Here is a 20,358-nt window from a genome sequence, read left to right as displayed (position 1 = left end):
GATTATAATAATTGCTGTTGATAAAGTAACAGCAACAAGATATATAGCAAGAGGGTTTGGTAACTGACAAGCAGTCTATGTGAGTTCTGCCAGAGTGTGAATGGAAAACATGACAGCGTGTGTTTATTTTTCCCCATTATAGCATAAAGCTGGAGTCTAAATGTTGATAGAATCACAGAAGAATTTGTGTTTCGTTGGGCAAGAAGTTACAGCCAAAAAAGAGAATGCAAAAGCTTCTTCAACTTCATCCATGATTGTGTTTTTAAAGCCACTTTTGTACAACTTAGTATTGGTATTTTTGCAGCACAACGTGAAATCATTTATGTGTGGAAAGTACTATAAGGACTCAAGTTGTTTTAAATTCAGTAAATGCCAACTGAGGGAGCAAACCTTCACCTGCAGTTGAATAGAAAATCCATTTCAAATGAAACTTAATGAGTGGTAGATACAGACAAACATGCAAAGGAAAGAGAGGATTAGATGAAGTCTGGTGAAGGTAAAACTCAGAGCAGCTTCATGAATTACTCCGTGTGACTGTGAGTGCGGAAGAATGAACTGATTACTGAATTACTGCCTGGCTTTGGTCAAATGATATTTAGTTGTGTGCCATGCGCATCTCTGACTCAGAGTGTGACCTTGACATTCACCAGGAGGTCCCAGGGTCTAACTGGCTGCTGCCATGGCGATGGAGATGGAGATGGAGCGGAGGAGGGGAGGGGGGTTGTTGGGGTTTATTTTCAAAGCTCTGCTCACGGATGTTGGGCATCAAAGTTTGTCGGTGGGAAAGTGAATGCGCTTCTCTGAGATAAAGGGGAAAGTCCTATTTGTATTCATGGAAAGAGGCTTCCAATACCTACTGTTTCTTCTCTAACCGTCTATCGCTTTACTGTACTGCTTTTCTGTTGACAGACCTTCATTAAAAAGTTAGGAGTTGTTGTTTAATAGATGCTAACCTTGGGTGGATTTTGTTTTCAATTGTTGTTTATCACAAAAAGAAATAAGACACCAAAAATTCAGAGCAAAAACCCTTGATTCACAAAACCCCCATACTGAATATAAGCCCATTCTGAGTGCCAACAACTTACACATTATACACATATAGTCAGAAACACAAACCCCTGCTCCCATCACAATCCCTGCTATTTTGCTTCAGGCATCTGCAATTTCTCACCAATAACCTCTGTATTTTAGCGAGCTTTGGATAAGCCTCAACAATCCTCTCTCATGCCCAATGTTGTGCACTAAAACTCCAATCCCGGGGCATATCTTGGTGGTGCACAGCGTGAGCATGGGGATCAAAGCATGGCCAGGGCTTCCAGCTCATTAAGCCCCCGAGTGGCCTTATCGGAGCTGTGCCGTCACACGCACCGATCAATAATGGACAGAGATTTGGGCTGAGAAGAGAGGGAGATAACAGCCATTTTGACAAAAACACGTAAACACAAAAGGCACACAGAAAAGTGAAGCTTCTTTCTTTACTACCTTTTTGTAGACCATGATAGTTTATGGAGTAAAATATCCAACACACAGCTGATTGCATACTTTATTTTTAATAGTGAAAAATACTAATAGATTCATGCAATTTCATAGGGCTGTGATTGGGAAAAAATATTTGTGATAACCCTCTAGTCTAGAATGTTGCGACAATGTTTTTCACTAAACCCCAGTTCCACAGTATAAGTAAGTAATTGCTTTATTTGTCATTGTACAAGCGTACAACGAAATAGTGTTCAGGTGTTAGTCCTGAGCTGCTGCGACTGAGCCGCGCTGTCACTTTGACCAGCATGTTTTTGGAGGTCGGGGAAACTGTAGCACCCGGAGGAAACCTGGCTGCCTTCAGTCTCCTCTGATCCTCTGAAACAGTGCACCGCCTCCTGGGTTTGTCCCTGTTTCAGAGCGTGGTGTTCTGCACTGGTCAGCTCCACCTCCTCCTTCCTCTTGCTCCTGCGCAGCTCCCTCTGCTCCACAACTTTCACCGTCTTCTGGGAGTTTAGCAGTTAATCTGTCTTATTCTCCTGTGAACATCCATTAGCCACAACAATAGAAGGCATATGGGGCTTAGCTGTGAGTCTCGCCCGGATACCTCCTCATTTGTCCGTTTTTTGTTTCCCGAGCTCCTCTTGTGACGCCTCCACTGAGCTGCAGGTGTAGGAGCTCTCGGTGCCTCTTCAGTGTTTCAGAAGAAGACATTTGTAGGTCTCAAATGGGTTTAGCTAATAAGCTAGCTGTTTGTTTACTTTTAAAAAGCTGCTTTCTTTAGGACCATTACGGACTATCAAAGTAAAAAAAAAAATCCACCCAACCCCATGAGCATTTTTTTTGTTTGTTCATCAAACTGTGTCAAAACAAGACTTGTAAAAGACACTAATTCAGGACCGACACATGGACTTTTGCGCATTTTCCGTCATCATTGTGTCAATCTCTCTCTCTCTCAGATGGAAGACCTCGGTTTGTGATATACTGTGGCTTCTTGTGATGTAAATATTGCATCACCTAATATTGACATAACATTATTTTGCTGATAAATTGTGCAGCTCCACATGCAGTTGAGCACATCATGAACTTGTAACACTGATGGATGCGGCACAAACAAAAACAAGGAAGAGGGCAGAGATTACGGTGGAGGTTGGCTGTCTGTGGATTACGCTGTACGTAATCAGCCATCTGTGCCCAGTCGGATTATAATCCGGCAAACACGGACAGTAAGGCAAACAAAACTGGGAAACTCAGACAACAGCATAGACCTCAGGCTTTACCAGTTCTCCCAGTAAAATGGTGATGATCTACACACACAAATATGTCTTTCTTTGGACTATCTTTCCTGAAACTCATCAACAGAAAATATAACAGGGCAGGATCATAAGATTAAAAGTCTCAACTCTATGTACGTTTTCTTTTTTCAGATTAATCAATCACTTTTCCACCTACATTAGGCACTCAAAGCGCTTTAACCTGTGACTGTAATGTTTTTTTCATAATTAACAATTCTATATCCCTCTCTTAAGTTCTTTGTGTAGTCACCATGCGAAACATTTATGGTTTAATGGGTTAACCCTAACCCTTTCTCCTCAAAAGGGCATATAGATAGCATATTCCGCATCCCTTCACTGATAAGGATCAAGATCGGCATCAAAGAATGTCCTTTCCTTTTGCTCCCAGTGTCTGGCAGGATTCCAGACTCACATCTAGACCCTGACCTGCACCCCTTCACCCCCTTCCCTCCCCCCCCCCCTTCCATCCTTCCCTTTTATTTTCCATACGACCTTCCTGTCCCTCCTGCCTGCTCTCTCTATACACACACTAACAAGCCCCGCCCCCTGTCCAGCCAACACCAGACAACACCGCCCCCTATCCCGCCGCTCTCTCTCCTCCCACCTCTCCTCTTGCTCTCTCTGCTTTTTTTTTGAGACAAGCGACAATCCCACTCTTCGCTCTCGACAAACACGCAGACCACAAATACAAACGAAAAAAGAAGACGGCATTGGGTAAAACTTAGCTCGGGGAAGTGATTCTCTTTTGGGTGGGACCTGTCTTTCCACCCCTCCCTCTTTGCTCCGCCACTTCTTCACTGCCGGAATACCACCGCAGGGCTGGGAATTCTACCAACCCCTTAATCCATCCGCATACCACTCTGCCAGCTCTGCTCTAGGATGCTGTGAAGGATGGTCCATCAAGAAAACTGTTCCTATCAGGTAGTTGCTTCTATACATTTCCTATATTGCAATTTGTGTCTCGCGGCTTGAAAATCCATCCTCAGAAAGTTGTCATGCTGTTTGATGCATTGACTTGAGAGAACACTTAGGAGAATTACGTCCCATCTCGAAAATGCCTCCAACCCTTTGCATAAAACGAAATCTTGTTAAGATGAAATGTGGTTGTCTGCGACTGCATCGTTCCGCTAGATGATGTCTGATCCAAGAGTTCAAGCACATGAGACTTATAGTGAATGTAAGAGTCGTGACTAAGGCCTAACATTGTAACAGTACCAGCTATGTGTCTTCATCTCGGCTGTCTGACTGAAGGCGATGTAGAAGAGTTGGAGTTGTGTGTGTGGGAGGGAGGGCAGCAGGCAGACGGAGACGAAAAGCAGGGGAACACGAGCAGAATGTTGCGGGGAAGCATGGAAAAAGGGAGTCAAGAGTGAGAGAGCTGGAGCAACGCGGGGAAAGAGCGCTTGGAAGCCTTGAAGTGTCAAAATCCAACATGCACCTAAGTCAAAATAATGTCTCTCTAGTCCATGAGGATGTCCTTTGGTTTACATAGTACAACTCAGTATGGGTTTTTTTCTCTTTTTTGCAGTGAATCATTCAAGCATGTTGCACATTCATTTCCTCTGTATTTCTCCTGCCTTGTAGCTATATACGGGCATTATTGAATCATCGTGTCATTGTCACAATGTTGAATTACAGTGCAATATAATGAATTGTAATTAGGAACCACAGCTATATAGTGTCATGAGCAAAATATCAGTTTTGGTGGTAATATTCTTGTGGCAGTGGCCTGTGATGTTTCAAAAGCAACTACAGATCTTGTCCTACAGCGCCATCAACATGCACAGGGAGAGGATAATGTCAGGAAGGTTGGGTTATGCCATTTGAGATAATAGTTTAGTGTAGTCCTTAGTTTTAGAACCCATTTCATTCATTCAACCCATTGATTGTATGCCATCAGAAAAGTGTTTCCTGTTTTTCATTCAAAAAAAAAATCCTTGTGCAGAAAGATACCAGCAAGAGGAAGTATTACCAAAGGGCTGAAGTGAAGATAGATCTAAAGTAGCAAAAGTGTCGGATTGGATCACATTATGTTCTTAATACTGGGGGTCACACTGTAGAACATGATATTGTTTGAAAAAAGTAGAAAGTATTGACTTAACTTTTATTAGAGTGAATAGAAAGGTAGGCTGGTGCCAGATAAAGTTTAGCAGAATGAAAAGCGCAGGAAGTTGTTTGAAACACGGAGAATGGGAGGAAGAAAGAGCTGAACGCAGGGCTGAGGCTGAGATAACACTGGCTCTCCGGAGGCCCCTCAATTAGAGCAGTATCCAGGCAACGGGCAGACAGCGCCCCTCTCACACACACACACACACTAAATCATACACACACCGGCTGGAGAAAGAGCATGTTGACATATAGAGGTTATATAGAATTAAAAAGAGTAATTTCACTACTTTTTGTGCAGAAATGTTTCTGTACATAGAGGTAAAAGAATATCACTTACTTCTAATTTCACTCCCTATTACTCTTCATAATAATAAGGCAATTAAGTGGAGGCTCAGTTTGGATATTTCATTTAAGGATAGCTGCCTGTGATACAATAATAACATAAAGTTGAATTTCTATCATTTAATATTTTTTGTTCCGTTTCCTTTTGAAGAATAGATAATGAAATATATAGATACGCTTGAAGCACTGAGTGAGCAGCGATGTCTAAAAAAACAATCCTTCCCTATATATTCCAATGCACTCGACCATATTGAACTAATTTCCAAGCAGAAACTAACTGCGGCCAAACCAAAACCTCCTGGTGAGGGTTAACAACCATGAAGAGGCAGACGTGTATTTCATCTTGCACTTGATGTAATTAATTGGGCTGTTCCTACGAGCAGAGGTCTCCATATGTCAGCGTGTTTTCACATTCTCATGTAAATTCATAAATCTCTGAGAGCCGCCAGTGACGGTCACGGTACCAGCAGCAGGTCTCGGGGTGATGGCGAGATTTATCAGCTGGGCCACACCTTGTCATCTCCAACAGAGTGAACATTACAGTCAGGAGCCTATAAGAGCTAGCAGAGGGAGTAAAGTGTGTGGGTGATGCTAGAGCAGGCTTCAGAGGCAGTACAGTGTATGTGAGGTGTGGCCCTATGAATTATAAATGAGCACAAGCTCCGATACAACAGCAGGGCGGTTCTGAAAGACTGCACAATTTAATCAGAGATAAAGGGGGAAGTAAATAAGAAAGGTCAAAAATCTTCAGCCAAGGGTTTTATGGAGAAAGTACAGCCACATGAGGATCATTAATTTGTTAGATCAGTAGTGTCATTATGTGAGAATAATTGAATACATCCAGCAGTGTGTGTGTTGCTTGATACTAGGAAAATGGAAAATCTGAGTTCCACATTTACTTTCATTTTTAATATCCAGTTAAAGTTTGGCGAAAGAAAAAAAAGTTTTCTAATCCCTATGTTGGGGTTTTACATCTCTAAAAAAAAAAAAAAAAAAGACCAACTGGCCAAGTTCAGCTTTTTCAAACATTTTTTCTCCAGTATAGTTGGTATAGTAGGCATGTGCTGTAGCCCAAATCTCTGTAGAAGAGACAGTTTTTTCCTGGAAAGAGCTGCAACAAATATGTTAATATGTTCACTGTGAATGTGCAGATTGAACAGGACTAACTTTATTAGTATAAACCAGGACTAAAGGTTGAAATGCAGACAAAAACAATCAGACAAAACCAGAATTTTACAGGATCATTTTTCATTAAGAGCTTATATGCGATGTCCTGAAGTTCAGTTTCCATTGTCACCAAAAGAAACTGTGGAATTCCAACTCTTTGAGCCAGTGTTGTCACCCAGTGTTGTGATTTCCATTACCCTCTGACTAAAGCCCCCGCCTCTGTGTGTGCGCTCCTAAAAGCTGCCCTCCTCGCGCTCCTTTTACTGCCCAATTTGTTTTCGAACACAGTCTATCGCCATGGTGAAATTCTCACCACGTTGCCATAGTAGCTGCAACTCTTCTTATTCCCCCATCCATTCCCTAAAATAAAAGTGTGCGCTGTTGCCTTTTCATGCACCAGATTTGAATGTGACAGAAGGCAGGATGTTTTCTGACTGTAGACTGAATCACAAGAGGTGCATCTGAAGTAAACATATGCAGGGAGAGAGCGAGGGCCATTGGCCTCGCATGCCGGCTCACAAGAGGTGCCAGGAACCCTCTCCCACAGCCACCCTCTGTTCACTTGGAACAAAAAGCCACTGTCCCGCTGCAGTCTCTCCCCAAGTCTCTCCCTCTAATATCCAACTACGCTTCAATACACGGCCTGATCAGCACTAGTGGTTATCAAACCTTTCACACCAAGTACCTCTTCGTAAGATATTTGCCTTTCCTTGTACTTCCAAGCCTAGATCAAGATGTGAATGTTTGAAATTCACAAATTGTAAAGACTGCATGAGCTTCACAAACAACAAAATATCTCCATGGGGTCTAATTCTGTACAAAACTTGCTAACCCTTTCATTCAGGCCTCTAGAAACGTAACTTAAATGCATGTGTTGTTTTAGTTAAGTAGTTCATTTCTCAGATCCAAATCCTGATCCCAGATTTTTGTGCCAGCTTCCCAGATTTTGAACTTGTCCTGATAGGTAACCCCCCTATCTCAAATCCTGTGACTTCACCACGTGCATGAGCTCAGCCTCGCTAATGAACCTACATCACCAAACGGGCCGCTTCATACCCCAATATGCCCCATCCTGCACTAGTGTCTTTCTCTGCACATCAGACAATATAACCATAGTCCACCAGTAATCCCATAGGATCAGCTCTCAATCCAACTCACTTCCTCTTCTCGGTGCAGCCCCTTGTGCATGGGGCTTACCGTGTGTGTAGTAAAGAGGGGCATGAGCTTTGAAGTTGTTGTTTGCAAATGGATTTTTTCTTATTATTGTCAGCTCTGTTCTCGCTCTTTCTCCCAGAAGATGAATGTGACTCATCATTAGGATCACTTGGCAGTCTTTTTCCTCTCATGTTTCTTCTCTCATCTCCCTCATAGCCCTGTGTTCCTGGCAGCCTATTTATACTCTTTATCTGATACTGCTCCCATCAGATTTCTGTTTTATTTTCCGCTGTCAATCTCGCCGTCTCTAAAGGCTTGATGGATGCTGGAGTTTTCCATATTGCATTTTGCATAAAGTGCCATTTTATGACACGTGTGTGTGTCTGTGAAGCCGTAAATTTATTCCCACACAGTAAGACTATGTTGTTAGTAGCCACTTGAGGATAGTAGAGTTGATCTGCTTGTGCTTTCTAGATTAGCTTTCATAGCCAGGATGTATTTGTTTACCGTTATTCATCTCATCTACGCATATTAGGGCTGGGAAATATGGCATTCAAATCAAATCATCATCTGATCCTTGTGACAATCGGCCTTTAACGTAATGTGGTGATTCAGCGGATTCAGTGCAGCTCTTACTCAAATACACTTTTCCTCACACACTATTGATCAGTCTCGGTGATGGGGATTCAACCAATCACAGTGAAGTATGAACAGCAGACATTACTTTATTTTCCTCTTAAAGACGTTTTATGGCATATCGCCCTCCTGTAGTACATATGGCCGTGTAACTGTGTAACTGTGTTGGATGAGTCGCAGGCTGCCACACTTCTGTCAGTGTGCCCCATGACAGCTAGCTTCTTCCCAGCGAGAATGACTGAGGTGTGAGTGTATAAATACTAGAGCTGTCCAAATTAAAGCTTTAACTCACGATTTATTGAAAAAAGAATTAATTGCGATTAATTAAATTCCTTGTGATTAATTGCATTATATGTTTTGACCAAACACACTCCTGTATCTGAGCACACGCATTACCTGAAAGACAAAGCACTTGTATTAACTACATATTGTAGGCCAGTTCTCTCTCCAACTTTTTGCATGATTAGCTACTTTTATGTAACAAAAGCGACAGAGAGCCATCAATGCATCAAAGAGGCTTGTCTAATTATGCTGTTTTAACAAAAAAATATTTTTGCTTCACTTTACGTACCTAAAAGTTGCTGATTCAGTTCAAAATATAGAATATGTATCTAAAAGGTAATTAATGTTGAGTGAGAGCTGCTGGAGATCCCCATTGTGAGCTGTTGGGCTTTTCCTTTAGAATTATGAAACTGACTATTTGGTTAATGAAATGTAAGCAAATGCTTCCCATTTGAGTGTTTTATGTCAACGAAATATTATTAAAGGGACAATACGGAGTTTAAAAATGTTAAAACTAAGTATTTTCCTCCCCTACATGTTCCAGCCATGTCCTAATGTGTAGAATGAGCTCAGACCTGTTCACCACAACTGCCTCTAAAATCCTGCACTGTCATTCATTCGGGTCCGAAGTGCCGTCATGCACGAACATAATATAGAGACTGCAGTTACGCGTAAGACCTGAGGTGGCAGTAGTGAGCATAAAATGACCAACTTGCATCTTGTCTCTTTACAGAACATAATTATTAGATTAAAAAAATAACCGCGATTAATCATGATTAATTGAATTTCACAAGTGTGGTTAATTGCGATTAGAAAATATTGATTGACTGCACTTACAAATGTGTCCAAAATTGTAACTATAAGACTAATGCCTTATAATTATAGTGGTGCGATACTGGCAATTTGCTGTAATTGAATCACTGTAAAGTTTTAACATTTCTGATGCCTTTTGCAGGTGCTAGAAAGAGTCAAAAGCTCTATTTACAAGCCACTATTTATCTATCAAAGACAGGACATGTGGTGGGCCTGAATGGACAACAAACATTTACCACTGAAGTAGAAGGCTACTATAACTTTACTAGACCGGGTCGGTGCCTTGTGATATCGGATCTTAGTTTATCAAAGTGTGATTCTGAAAGCAATTGATACATCAGTGTTTGATGAACTAATCACTCTCTGATTAAATGGCCAGTCGCTGATTATGCGCGTCATGTTTTTTGACGCGGCGGCCATTTCCAGAGGTAATTTTCCATCTGGGCAGCTATGACAAATATGTGAGTCATGGGTCGATAGCGTCTCACAAAGATGAGATCATTACACGGCGCGGGGAGCTCAGATTGAAAATGCGAGTCTGTGATGGAGAGCCAGGTGTTGTGTGTATGCGAGAAACCCACGGACTTCCTGACTAATGGACCATTGTACTGGTTTATTCAGGCTGGTCCCAGGTTTACTTTGGGAGTCCAGGCTCTCTTTGTGCCAGGAACAGGAAAGAAAGGAGCATAGTTACGCCTTAGTTACTATGAAATATATATATGGGCGACTTCTAAATTCTAAGGCAGATTTTAATGAAATGTCTGCAAAATATCTGTGACACCGGGCAAATGAGCTATTGATCTGCATGTAGTATTCCCTGTGGATCAGTAAAAGCCTTTGGTTTGGGGAATGCTGTTTTACATATGCTGTTGTAATCAGTGGCGTTTTTTATTTTTGATAATGTGGCCCTGAACACAAAGGGGAAATAGCATTTATACCCCCGAACTACAAGATCTTCAAGTCATAGGGAATGTCTGGGATAAAAAATGCATCGTTATGGAGCTTTTCATGGTGCTTCCAGTTGTTTTACATTGTTGAGCCTGACTACTGCACAGCGCTGTCGCATTATTCAGAACCACTTACCTTCTCTTTCTGAACTGCCAGCGCACACCTGCTCCCCTCATGTCAGACCACGAGAACCTGCGGAAAAACTCAACCTGTGACAGAGGCGGCTTTGACCGGAGGGCGGAAGGTTGGGAGGGTCTAAAGGGGGGCTTACCTCTGGTCACTGTGTGCTTTCTCAGCCCTGTGGGAGAGGCATGCAGACAGTCAGTCCAGCCAGAGCAGCACGCCAGGCAATGCGAGTGCAAGAGAATGTCGCGCAATGTGAGCTAGAAGAAGTTTAGAAACTGGAGAACTTATGGTTTGGACTATGGCAAATAATGGACACGCGCTTCTTGGAAATGAAGTGGATCTGAGTCAAGAAGGGGCAAGATGAGGACAGTGGACAACATGGAGGCATATGGAGTGGATGATGTCATGAGGCAAACGTCAGGGCTCCTCCTAAACGATGACTACAAAGAGGTACAGCAAGAGAAGGGAAGGGGAAGGAAGGAATCTGCACATTGTGACCATCCTTTTTCACTTCTTGACTGAGAGATTTGTCTTTGAAGGCATTTAGTAGCAGCAAAAGCAAGAGAGTTACTTTTAAGGGAGACTAACATGGAATGAAATTGATAAACTTTACTACTATATGTCTTTCTCCAGCGAAGTGTAAAGCAATGCCCAGAGTGAACTTAAGGAAAGTTAGCTTCAAACTGCATGTTATTTTGGAGGGAGAAAGACATTCCTTGAACCCACTCATTTCTCCCACTCTTCAGAAGAATTTGGAGTCCTATTGTCCTGTCTAAACCTACTTCATGCTTCTTGTGTCCACCCCACCCCCACTCCCACAGGTGCAATGGTATAGCCTTTCTTTTTTTATTGTGAGTGACAGGAACAGCCTTACACTGACCTGACGCTGAACCACTCCGTAGGTCAAAGATCAGGCCCCTTATCTGGGGAAGGAATGTGGCGCGGCATAGACAGACATGCTCCAAGGTAAAGCACACAGAGCCCTCCATTTCAGAGCAGAAGTTGAGTTGCAAATAGATTCAAGTCCAGAAAGTCTTCAAAGAGTTGCGCAGATCCGGTCTCGACTGGACAAGGACACCTAGGAAGCTTCTAGGTGTGCGTGCTCACAGACACAACACAAACACAAAGACACGCTGACCTTGCTTGTAAAGCTGTGCGCTCAGCTGCGGCCCACTGTCAGCGCCGGAAAACAAATCTGAGCCGCCCTCTCTCCACGTTTCCCACAGCACACGCCTGAAGCCTGCTAAAGACCCGCTCTGGCGCAATGGTGTGCAATAGTCCTGTCATAACTCAAGCATGTAAGTAGTTCTTTTCCGTGGTGTTGGTGCTATTGGAACTATAAGCTTGACTGGAATGATGCTGTAGGGATCGTGGATTGTGTCTTCGCGGAGATTGGAGATTTTAAAATGTAAAAAAAACTCTAGACCCTTAAACTGCATCACTTCTTCATACTTTCATCCGTGATATGGAAGTCTATAGAAAAATTGAAAAGGAGATAATAAGTTAATTTAGTGGAAGGGAAAAACAGACCGGAATTGCCTCACAAACATTCCTCATCCAAAACCAAAACTATTCCTCTCCACAAAAGCCAACAGTCTCGGGGTGGGACGCGCACGGTCGTAATTAAATCCATCTTGTCTCTCTAATATACATTGCACTGGGAGATTTGAGCGCTCAAAGGCTGCTCCCCTCCACACATTGACGGGGCCAAATCGCCCTGTGGGCCAGCAAACGAGCACTTGCGCCGGAGAGTGGAGGAGAAAATGTCTTTGTCAATGCGGCTCTTTCACATGAGGAAATTGCCGGGTGAATTTGTGGGAAAACACAAATTAGGCCAATTGTGTTGCCCCCAATCTAATTTGGAGATCAACAGCGCTGGTGTCGGGAGGCCAGAAAATGGAAAAAGCCAGCCTGGTTTCTTCCAGATTCCTCATTTTGGGATAATATTTGTATGTGCTAAACAAAACGCAATTCAGACTCTTATGAAATTAGCTTCAATTGAAAGTCAATTAGTGGCCTGTTGTTTTTGAAAATATAACCCTGATTTGACCCACCCAAAAGTGTATATTTGAAAATGTTGCTACTGGATTGGTGTAAATAATAATTAGATGTACTGATGACAAAACAATAATTGTATGTTCATGGAAAGACATCAAAACCACAGGGAGGTGGCTATGAGAAGCAATAATAATATATTAACTCTACTCAAAGGAATTCATTATTATTTGCAGACTGTAGGTTGAATACTGGTGTAAAGTTGTATAATGTAGCAAACAAATGTAAATCTCCTTTAAAAATGTGTTTGCTTTGTAGACAAGCTATGGCGGCCCCCCTGTAGTGTTAGGGAGCCTCACTTTGGGACTTCTATACGAGAAGTCTGAGAAAGCAGTAATTTAGCGATATAGACATGGCTGTAGTCGGCCTTGTTAACAGGTGGGAGCTCAAGTGAAGATATTTGCATTGACTGTAGTTTGCCCCTCGTTCCGTGTCCTCTTTCACACCTTCATAAATGTTTTACAGCACTTCCATTCGAGCTGCGTTTGCCACACACAGCTTCCCTCAAACAGCATAACAGATCATGTTTACACACCGGCAGGAAGCGCTGTTGTCAGGCAGGTGTGACATACTGAGTCCACCATATTGGGTTACGTAAGAGGGTCTGAACTAAAGTTGTATATCCTCTGGCTTACACATGTCACATCTATCGCCAAAGTAGGTTTTGTATCAGTGTTAGACACAACTCAAGTCATTCATGTTGTGTTTAATCACTGCAGACAAATTATGCAGAGTCATATAATCAAACTGCTTTGTCCCTGGGATAGACATAAAGTAGGAGAGGCAGCATAATAAAGGTTTATGCTGGTTATAAATGCTTGGTGATACAGGCTGGCTTTGAGGGTGTCTAAGGCTGAGCTGTTGATGCTAATGTTTTGCTTTAAGCCAAACAACTGTCAAGCCCAATGTTTACCAAAGATCATGATCAGGGATGTTTATGACATGAATCTGACAGTGCATATCAAGAAGCTTTTCAGATTTTATTAAATGTAAAATACTCCATTTAAAGTTTTCTGATGCTAGTAAAGTGACTTAATTTACCAGTACTGGAAGTATTATATATGTATACTGAATGTGATGGACCTTCTTTAACACCAGGTCACAGGCACATGTTATTATTCTAAATGCTGATTACATTTTACAGAAGGGGGTCCCGAGGGGTTTGTTGAGTGATTGTGGGGGGTTGCGGCCTGAAAAGTTTGGGAACCCCCTCAGCTTTAGGCCATCATTCAACTGTCGGCAATCAAAAGTGCAGTGGCTCATTGTCTTCTACAGCGGTGCTCCGAGTCTCGTGTCCTTCTGTGTGGAGTGGGATTATGTAAATGTGTCCTTGTTCGGAGGTATTCTCACGAAGCGCCTGCACACAATTGTCCAGAGACAAGTCTAGTCGAGTGACAAGGAGAGAAATGAGCGAAAAGAGTGGGAGTGACCGTGGAGGTGCTATCAACACTTAACATGTCAAACACAGGCTACTTGATTGAAGTACATTTGATATATTTTCAGTCTCACTTGCCAAGCTAAGGACTGTTTCTCGGCGTGTAAGGCCTACCATTTACAAAATACTTTCTTTCTCTTTAAACTGACTGCCCTGTTAATTTGAATGTGTTGAAAAAGAGTTGTAGTGGAATCTATTGTAGAAACTAGAAAGCATACTCTCTAACCTGAGTGGCGTGAACGTTCATTAAGACAATAGTGCCCCCTGCTGGTCATATCGAGAGGGACAAATAATGGGCACAGCATCTCATCCTTAGCAGCTGACGGTGCGTTTTTTTTTTTATCAAAGCTTGTTAAAAGGAGTCTCTTACTGCAATTTGAAAGGAGGCCAGTGCTATATTTATGCGGGCACACATCATTTTAAATGTCAGAGTTCCCAAGGTAACTGCCTGACTATTTTTGCGCTTTGCTGTCGTTGAGAGAGAGTTATGAAGCATGTGGCGAAGGTATTTTTAGGTTGATGGCACTACGTTGCTATGACAACAAATGAAGACACCGAGGCCTTGATTGGAGGAGTTGTAGAAAGATGAAGCTGCGTATAAACGTGTTGTGTTTCTTGTTTCAGGCCCAAAAGAATGAGCGAGAGTCCATCAGGCAGAAGTTGGCACTGGGCAGTTTCTTCGACGATGGCCCGGGCATCTACACCAGCTGCAGCAAGAGCGGCAAACCCAGCCTGTCCTCACGGTGAGATCTCTGAGCTTACAGAGTTTGGGATGGAGGGTTATAAATTCACCATTTTAAGGGGTACACATTGCCCATAAACTAACATAACTGTATAAAAAAAAACATACTACATAAGTACAGAAAGTGGAGAAAACAACTCTGTTTGGTGCCGGGCCTCTATTACTGGTAAATATCAGAGATGTTGAACTTGAAGTCTTGAACTCGGACTCGACCAATGAGGACTTTAGGGTGACGTGGACTCAAACTATCACCAGTGCACAACAACTGTGATAAATACATCGAGCACACTGCAGGTACATACAGGTTGAAACTCGTAAAATTATAATGTCGTTAAAAAGTGTATTCATTTCTGTTATTCAACTTAAACTGTGAAACTGATATATGATAGACTTATTACATGCAAAGTGAGAGATGTATAGCCTTTATTATTTATCATTTTGGTTATTATGGCTCAGCTTGTAAGCTTGTAAATCACATAAAATTAGAATATTTTGAAAATGGACTGTAAGCCATAATCATCAAAATTATAACAAATAAAGGCTTGGCATAGGTCACTTTACATGTAGTGAGTCTATATCACATTTTCACACCTGTATGCTTTTATGTGAATGATGACTCTAGTATTTTACATTTTTAAATTAATATATTTTAATGGTATCCGCTGAGAATCCTTTAACGATGCTGCCAAAACAAAAGTGTTGTTATTTACTGTAAGTGCTTAGTATTTCAAGTTTTAGTAATTAAGTTTTTAATTTCATTGCAAAGGGGAGATTGGCAGCGCCGGCTCCAGACAAATTTGACTCGGGGCACGATCAATTGCAATACAACTAAAACTGAAGGTGCAAACATGTTAGAAGGAGGTTGCAATGCACCCATTTGCACCCCTGAAGAACCGGGCCGGGAGTTTAGTATAGTAGTATCTGTAACATGTAGAATAGATTTGGAGTCCTACTATTGCATCAGCTATTGGTTGTTGACAAATCAAAATAGTGTGTGGGTTGGTATGATGGAAAAACATCTATATACAGTAAGTGTTAAGAATGACCGCAGTGATGCACATGTGAATCAACACAAAGACTGACTGGAAGCAGAGCGCTGTTGTCATTGTTGTACTGTTTTTTTAACTTCTCACTTCCCAAAAGTAATCACATGGTTAGTTCACTCTGATAGACTCCTCTCCTACATCACACTGCTCAAACCCTTAAGCTTAAACTTTAGCTTCAAGTTTAACAGTAATTTACTGCTAAATGCCGTTGTTTCTTTGCCCTTCCTGCCTTAGCTGGCCACATGAGTGAAACAGGGGGTCCTCTTCTCCTGAGACAAAACTACAGTATGTGCTCAGGCTGGACTTGCCATCCTTTCTGTTCCCAGACAGATGCTTAAACCAAGACTACATTACAATTGTACAATATAAATGTTAAGATAAAAGAAAAAGAATGGACTCTATTTTTTATAGGGCCTTAAACAAACATGGTCACAAAGCGCTTTACATGGGACAATTTTACATTCACAGCATACTAAGTGGTGGTTAGCTACCTAGCCACAGCTGCCCTGAGGTAGACTGACTTAAGTGAGGCTGTCAATCTGTGCCATCGGCCACTTAGACCACTCCGACCACTACCAACCACTCACTCTCACATACACTCTAATGTACATGTTTTTAGTGATAGGGAAACCCGGAGTACTCAGAGGAAACCTTCACAGACACAGGGTACTCCACACAGAAAAGCCCTGTCCACCCGCGGACTCGAAACCTGGGACCTTCTAGCTGTGAAGCATGCACTGCACCACTTTGCCGCCCAAAAAAGATGATTATGGCAGATCTTTTTGTTCTGTCTGGGCAATACTTTTAAAGGGAGGTACTATGTTTAATGCATGCTCTCCAAACAAAACGGAATCGATCTCTTGGACCCTGTTTTAATCACACACACATTGGATCCGTGCGATGTAATCAATCAGCCCTGATTGTAATTACTGTGTTGCATAAGCAGGTTATTGAGCAGCCGTGGGCAGGGTACACCTACAGCATCCTGTTGGCCCATGCAACTGTCCTGCATTGATTCTTATCGGGGACAAGAAGAACAATGATGAAAAACGCCTCAGTGGCTAATTTTGTCTTTAGACGTTACAACGGTGGCAGTGCTGATAAAAGCAGTTAAACTTTTCCTTTTGAACATGACTATCTGACGTTACTGCCTGTATCTCTTCATATCTTCTCTTCATGTGGGTAGGATAAATCTGGCAGTTACCTCAACATTATTGATTGTATTGGATAGAAACGACTGAAGCTTGTGTGAGTTTGAAGGCCTGACGACTCGGAGCACTCAAAACTCTTGATTCTGAGGGTGGTCTCAGTCTCCACAGTTTGTACTGTGCTTAAGAAAGCACTTGACTTCTGTCATTTCCTCATATGAACAGTGTTTGTGTGTCCACAGGCTGCAGAGCGGGATGAATCTCCAGATCTGTTTTGTGAATGACAGTGGCAGTGATAAGGACAGCGATGCAGATGACAGCAAGACAGAGACCAGCCTGGACACTCCTCTGTCCCCCATGGTACGGGCAAAAACAAGCATGGACTCAAAATATGAATTGTTGTTTAGAGTCATTTGTAGCACTGTAGCACAATAAATATACCCTTATTTTTAAAGAGTCAGACACTTTGGACAACGTGACTTTTATCAAACATTACATGGTCTTGACATGGTCACCCCGATACAGGATAGTATAGTAACTACTATTTTCAACATTTTCTGCTTCTCCAGTCCAAACAGAGTTCGTCTTACTCGGACAGGGACACCACAGAGGAGGACTCGGAGTCTCTGGAGGACATGGACTTCGTGAGCAGACAGAAGAAGCTGCAGGCTGAGGCCAAACTGGCCCTGGCTATGGCCAAGCCCATGGCCAAGATGCAGGTGGAGGTGGAGAAGCAGAACCGCAAGAAGTCCCCGGTGGCCGACTTGGTAAGTACAAGCAACATCACACAATTGTAGGGACATTAAACAACCACTATTTATGAACAGCTGGGGTGTCATTTAGCAATCTATCATGTGCAAAACGAGTACCACAAGCAAAAGCGGATCAGCAGATGAGTCATTCACGCATTTTTCACTCACACAGCATTCTCTCATTTACAAGTGAAACTCAGAAAATGACAATATCGTTAAAAAGTGCATTCATTGCTTCTATTCATGCTGGTGAAAGACTCATCACAAATGCAAAGTGAGATATGTGTGTCCTCAGCTCAGCTTGTAAAAAACCCAAATTAAAAATCTCATAAAATTAGAATATTTTGAAAATGGACTGTAATGAATCTATATCGTATATGTTAGTTTCACATTTTAGGTTGAATTACAGAAATAAATGAACTTTTTAACAATATTCTAATTTTCCGAGTTTCACCGGTACATATCAGATTCAGGGTCCCAATACTGGCACACATGCAATTTAGCTCTTGATAAATGAACCCCTTGGAGTTTAGAAACAAAATACTAGATATATTTATAAAAAATAAGTAAAGCAACACTGTGAACTTATGTATAAAAGTACAAGCTACTGTCGGCAAGTCGATCCAAAAACCCTCATGCGGTCAGTCTCGAAAAGACTAGTGTCATTATTGTGTTCCTCTAATTTAATGGTAAAATGGGTAAATGAGCTTTACTTTATTCTTATTCTTATTCTTATTCTTATTCTTATACTTTTCCAAACATCTAAATGTAAAATATTGCCTTTGTACATGCTATTACATTTCTCATAACAGGTTGTTAGGACTCAGTTTATAATTTTTTCATCTTTTAGCATGTGCGTATCTACCCCTCTCAGACGCAGCCACACTCCCACAGTGGGGCTTTACTTATTTAGCAAGCAGGGGAGCTCGCCCTGGTCCATCTATTATTCATACTGAGAAAAGCAGCAACTATAGCATTTAGGGATGTAGCAGTGCTCAGCCGTCAGAACCTGTCACAGTCACTGTCCAGTTTAACCGTTGTTTTATATTACAGACGTTTTCATTAAATATTACAATCTGACCACAGTGACATGCAAGTTTCCGTACTGTTTATTTAAGTTATCACAGCTGCAACACTTTAGCTTAACGGAACAGGCCACCGTTTTTCCATACTGAGATATGTTCTTACGTGAGCTTAGACGAGTTGATGTGTACCTATCTGGTCTTTGTGCGTGCGCTCAGTCACGCAAAAACGGGGGTGAAGTGAGAAGTGACGAAGCTCTTCCACGTTTTCCCTATTTAAATACGGTTACATGAGTAGTTACAAGATCCAAGTATATTTACACAAAATTAAACTGGTGGATTTTCTAAGCCGATAAAAAGGGGTAGTATATTGTAAGGCGTAATAACACCTTAGGAGCACTTGGACGTTCGCGCAGTAATATCTTCACTACTAAAGAATTCAAATCATCTTAGGTCTTTTTGCGTGACTGAGGGCACGCACAAAGACCAGACAGGTACACATCAACTTGTCTAAGCTCAGGTAAGAACATATCTCAGTATGCAATAACGGTGGTCAGTAGGGAGCGCTTACGCCCCCTACTGACTGGCACCTTCTCCAGGACAGCGTCCCAGGTGTGGGATGAGGTGTACGCTCCGTCGTCCCGGTTCATAGATGTTCATTGATGGTTCTCTGATCCAGTGGTGGTACTTGTTACTTTCGGCATGGGACAATGGGACAATTCCAGGGACGCCGTCCTAGAGAAGGCACCAGTCAGTAGGGGGCGTAAGCTCTCCCTACTGACTGAAAAATCCATGTAAGTCACCACCAGGTGACGCTTCTGAGGAAGATCACAGGAAGTGATTGAAACTATAGTAAAGCAGGTAAACAAACATTCTGTCTTACTAAAAGAAGAAAACAATAATAGTCTAATCGAAGAAGACAGTATGAACCTTTTACAAAGTCATGATGAACTCGTTTATACAAATGTTGGTCCTTGTCCCCGTTTGCATCTTCTGCACAAACAATTCATCACGATCATTAATGAGTTCATTGCCTTAATCAACTGTGTTAATTCATGAGTATTTGGTCATGAAGCCTGATGAAATCATGTTAATTAATAATGTATTCATGCATGAATTGATTGATTCATTCATTCATTCATTCATTCATTCATTCATTCATTGATCTATCTTGGGCTCTCTGCCATACATACTACCAGTACATCTCAATAAGGCAAAACAGTTCATCTTCGTTATGCTCTATGTTGCTCTTGAAACTGTGTGCTCTGTACCGTCTGCCTGATGGGAGAATTTCATATTCACCATTCAGAAAATGTGACAAATTCGCTATAATTTTCTGGGCTTGGATGAGGACAGAGCTTTCAAAACTGTCTTTCATGGACAGAAAGTTTTTCGCGTTCGTCAGCTTCCTGGCTGTGTTTTGCTTCGCACCATTAGAGGACCATGCCAGGCTACGATCCCATACCGAACAAGACTCTCTAGAATGGCATTGTAGAAGTGAGCCAACATTTCTGTGGTCACACAAAACAGACGCAGTCTTCTTCAGTAGTTGAGTCTTTAGGACAGTTTAGAACATAGTGTCCATAATGTCCCATTTGAGCAGGTCATCAATATGTACACCTTGACGTGCTCAATTTGTCTGCCTCCGAGCACCACAGGGTCATGTTTTTGTTTTGCTCTGAGATCAAAGTGACCTCTTTTGTTTTGACCACATTTAGTGACAAGTGGTGGTCCCCACACAAGGAGATGAAGGGGTCTATCTCTTCGTAGTACGTGGAGGGGCTGTGATCTGCACCCAAGAGGCTCACA

The 20,358-nt window shown here is 42.0% G+C and overlaps 1 protein-coding gene across 4 annotated transcripts in view; it reads left to right on the top strand.

Moving 5' to 3' along the window:
* schip1 (schwannomin interacting protein 1) overlaps window positions 1–20,358 on the top strand; it is a 172,104-nt gene that overhangs the window by 149,176 nt on the left and 2,570 nt on the right. For 3 of the 4 annotated variants that reach the window (XM_079556343.1, XM_079556345.1, XM_079556344.1), the window contains 3 exons: window positions 14,464–14,582; window positions 17,018–17,135; window positions 17,345–17,542. In XM_079556343.1, the coding sequence (XP_079412469.1) occupies window positions 14,464–14,582; window positions 17,018–17,135; window positions 17,345–17,542 (435 nt within the window). Of the gene's footprint in view, window positions 1–3,391; window positions 3,693–14,463; window positions 14,583–17,017; window positions 17,136–17,344; window positions 17,543–20,358 lie in introns of those variants that run through there. The other variant, XM_079556346.1, reaches the window with a different exon arrangement.

The sequence above is a fragment of the Gobius niger genome (genome assembly GCF_951799975.1).
Source record: "Gobius niger genome assembly, chromosome: 1".
NCBI lineage: Eukaryota > Metazoa > Chordata > Actinopteri > Gobiiformes > Gobiidae > Gobius > Gobius niger.
Note: the sequence above shows the minus strand (reverse complement) of the source record. Positions and strands in the feature narration are given on the sequence as shown.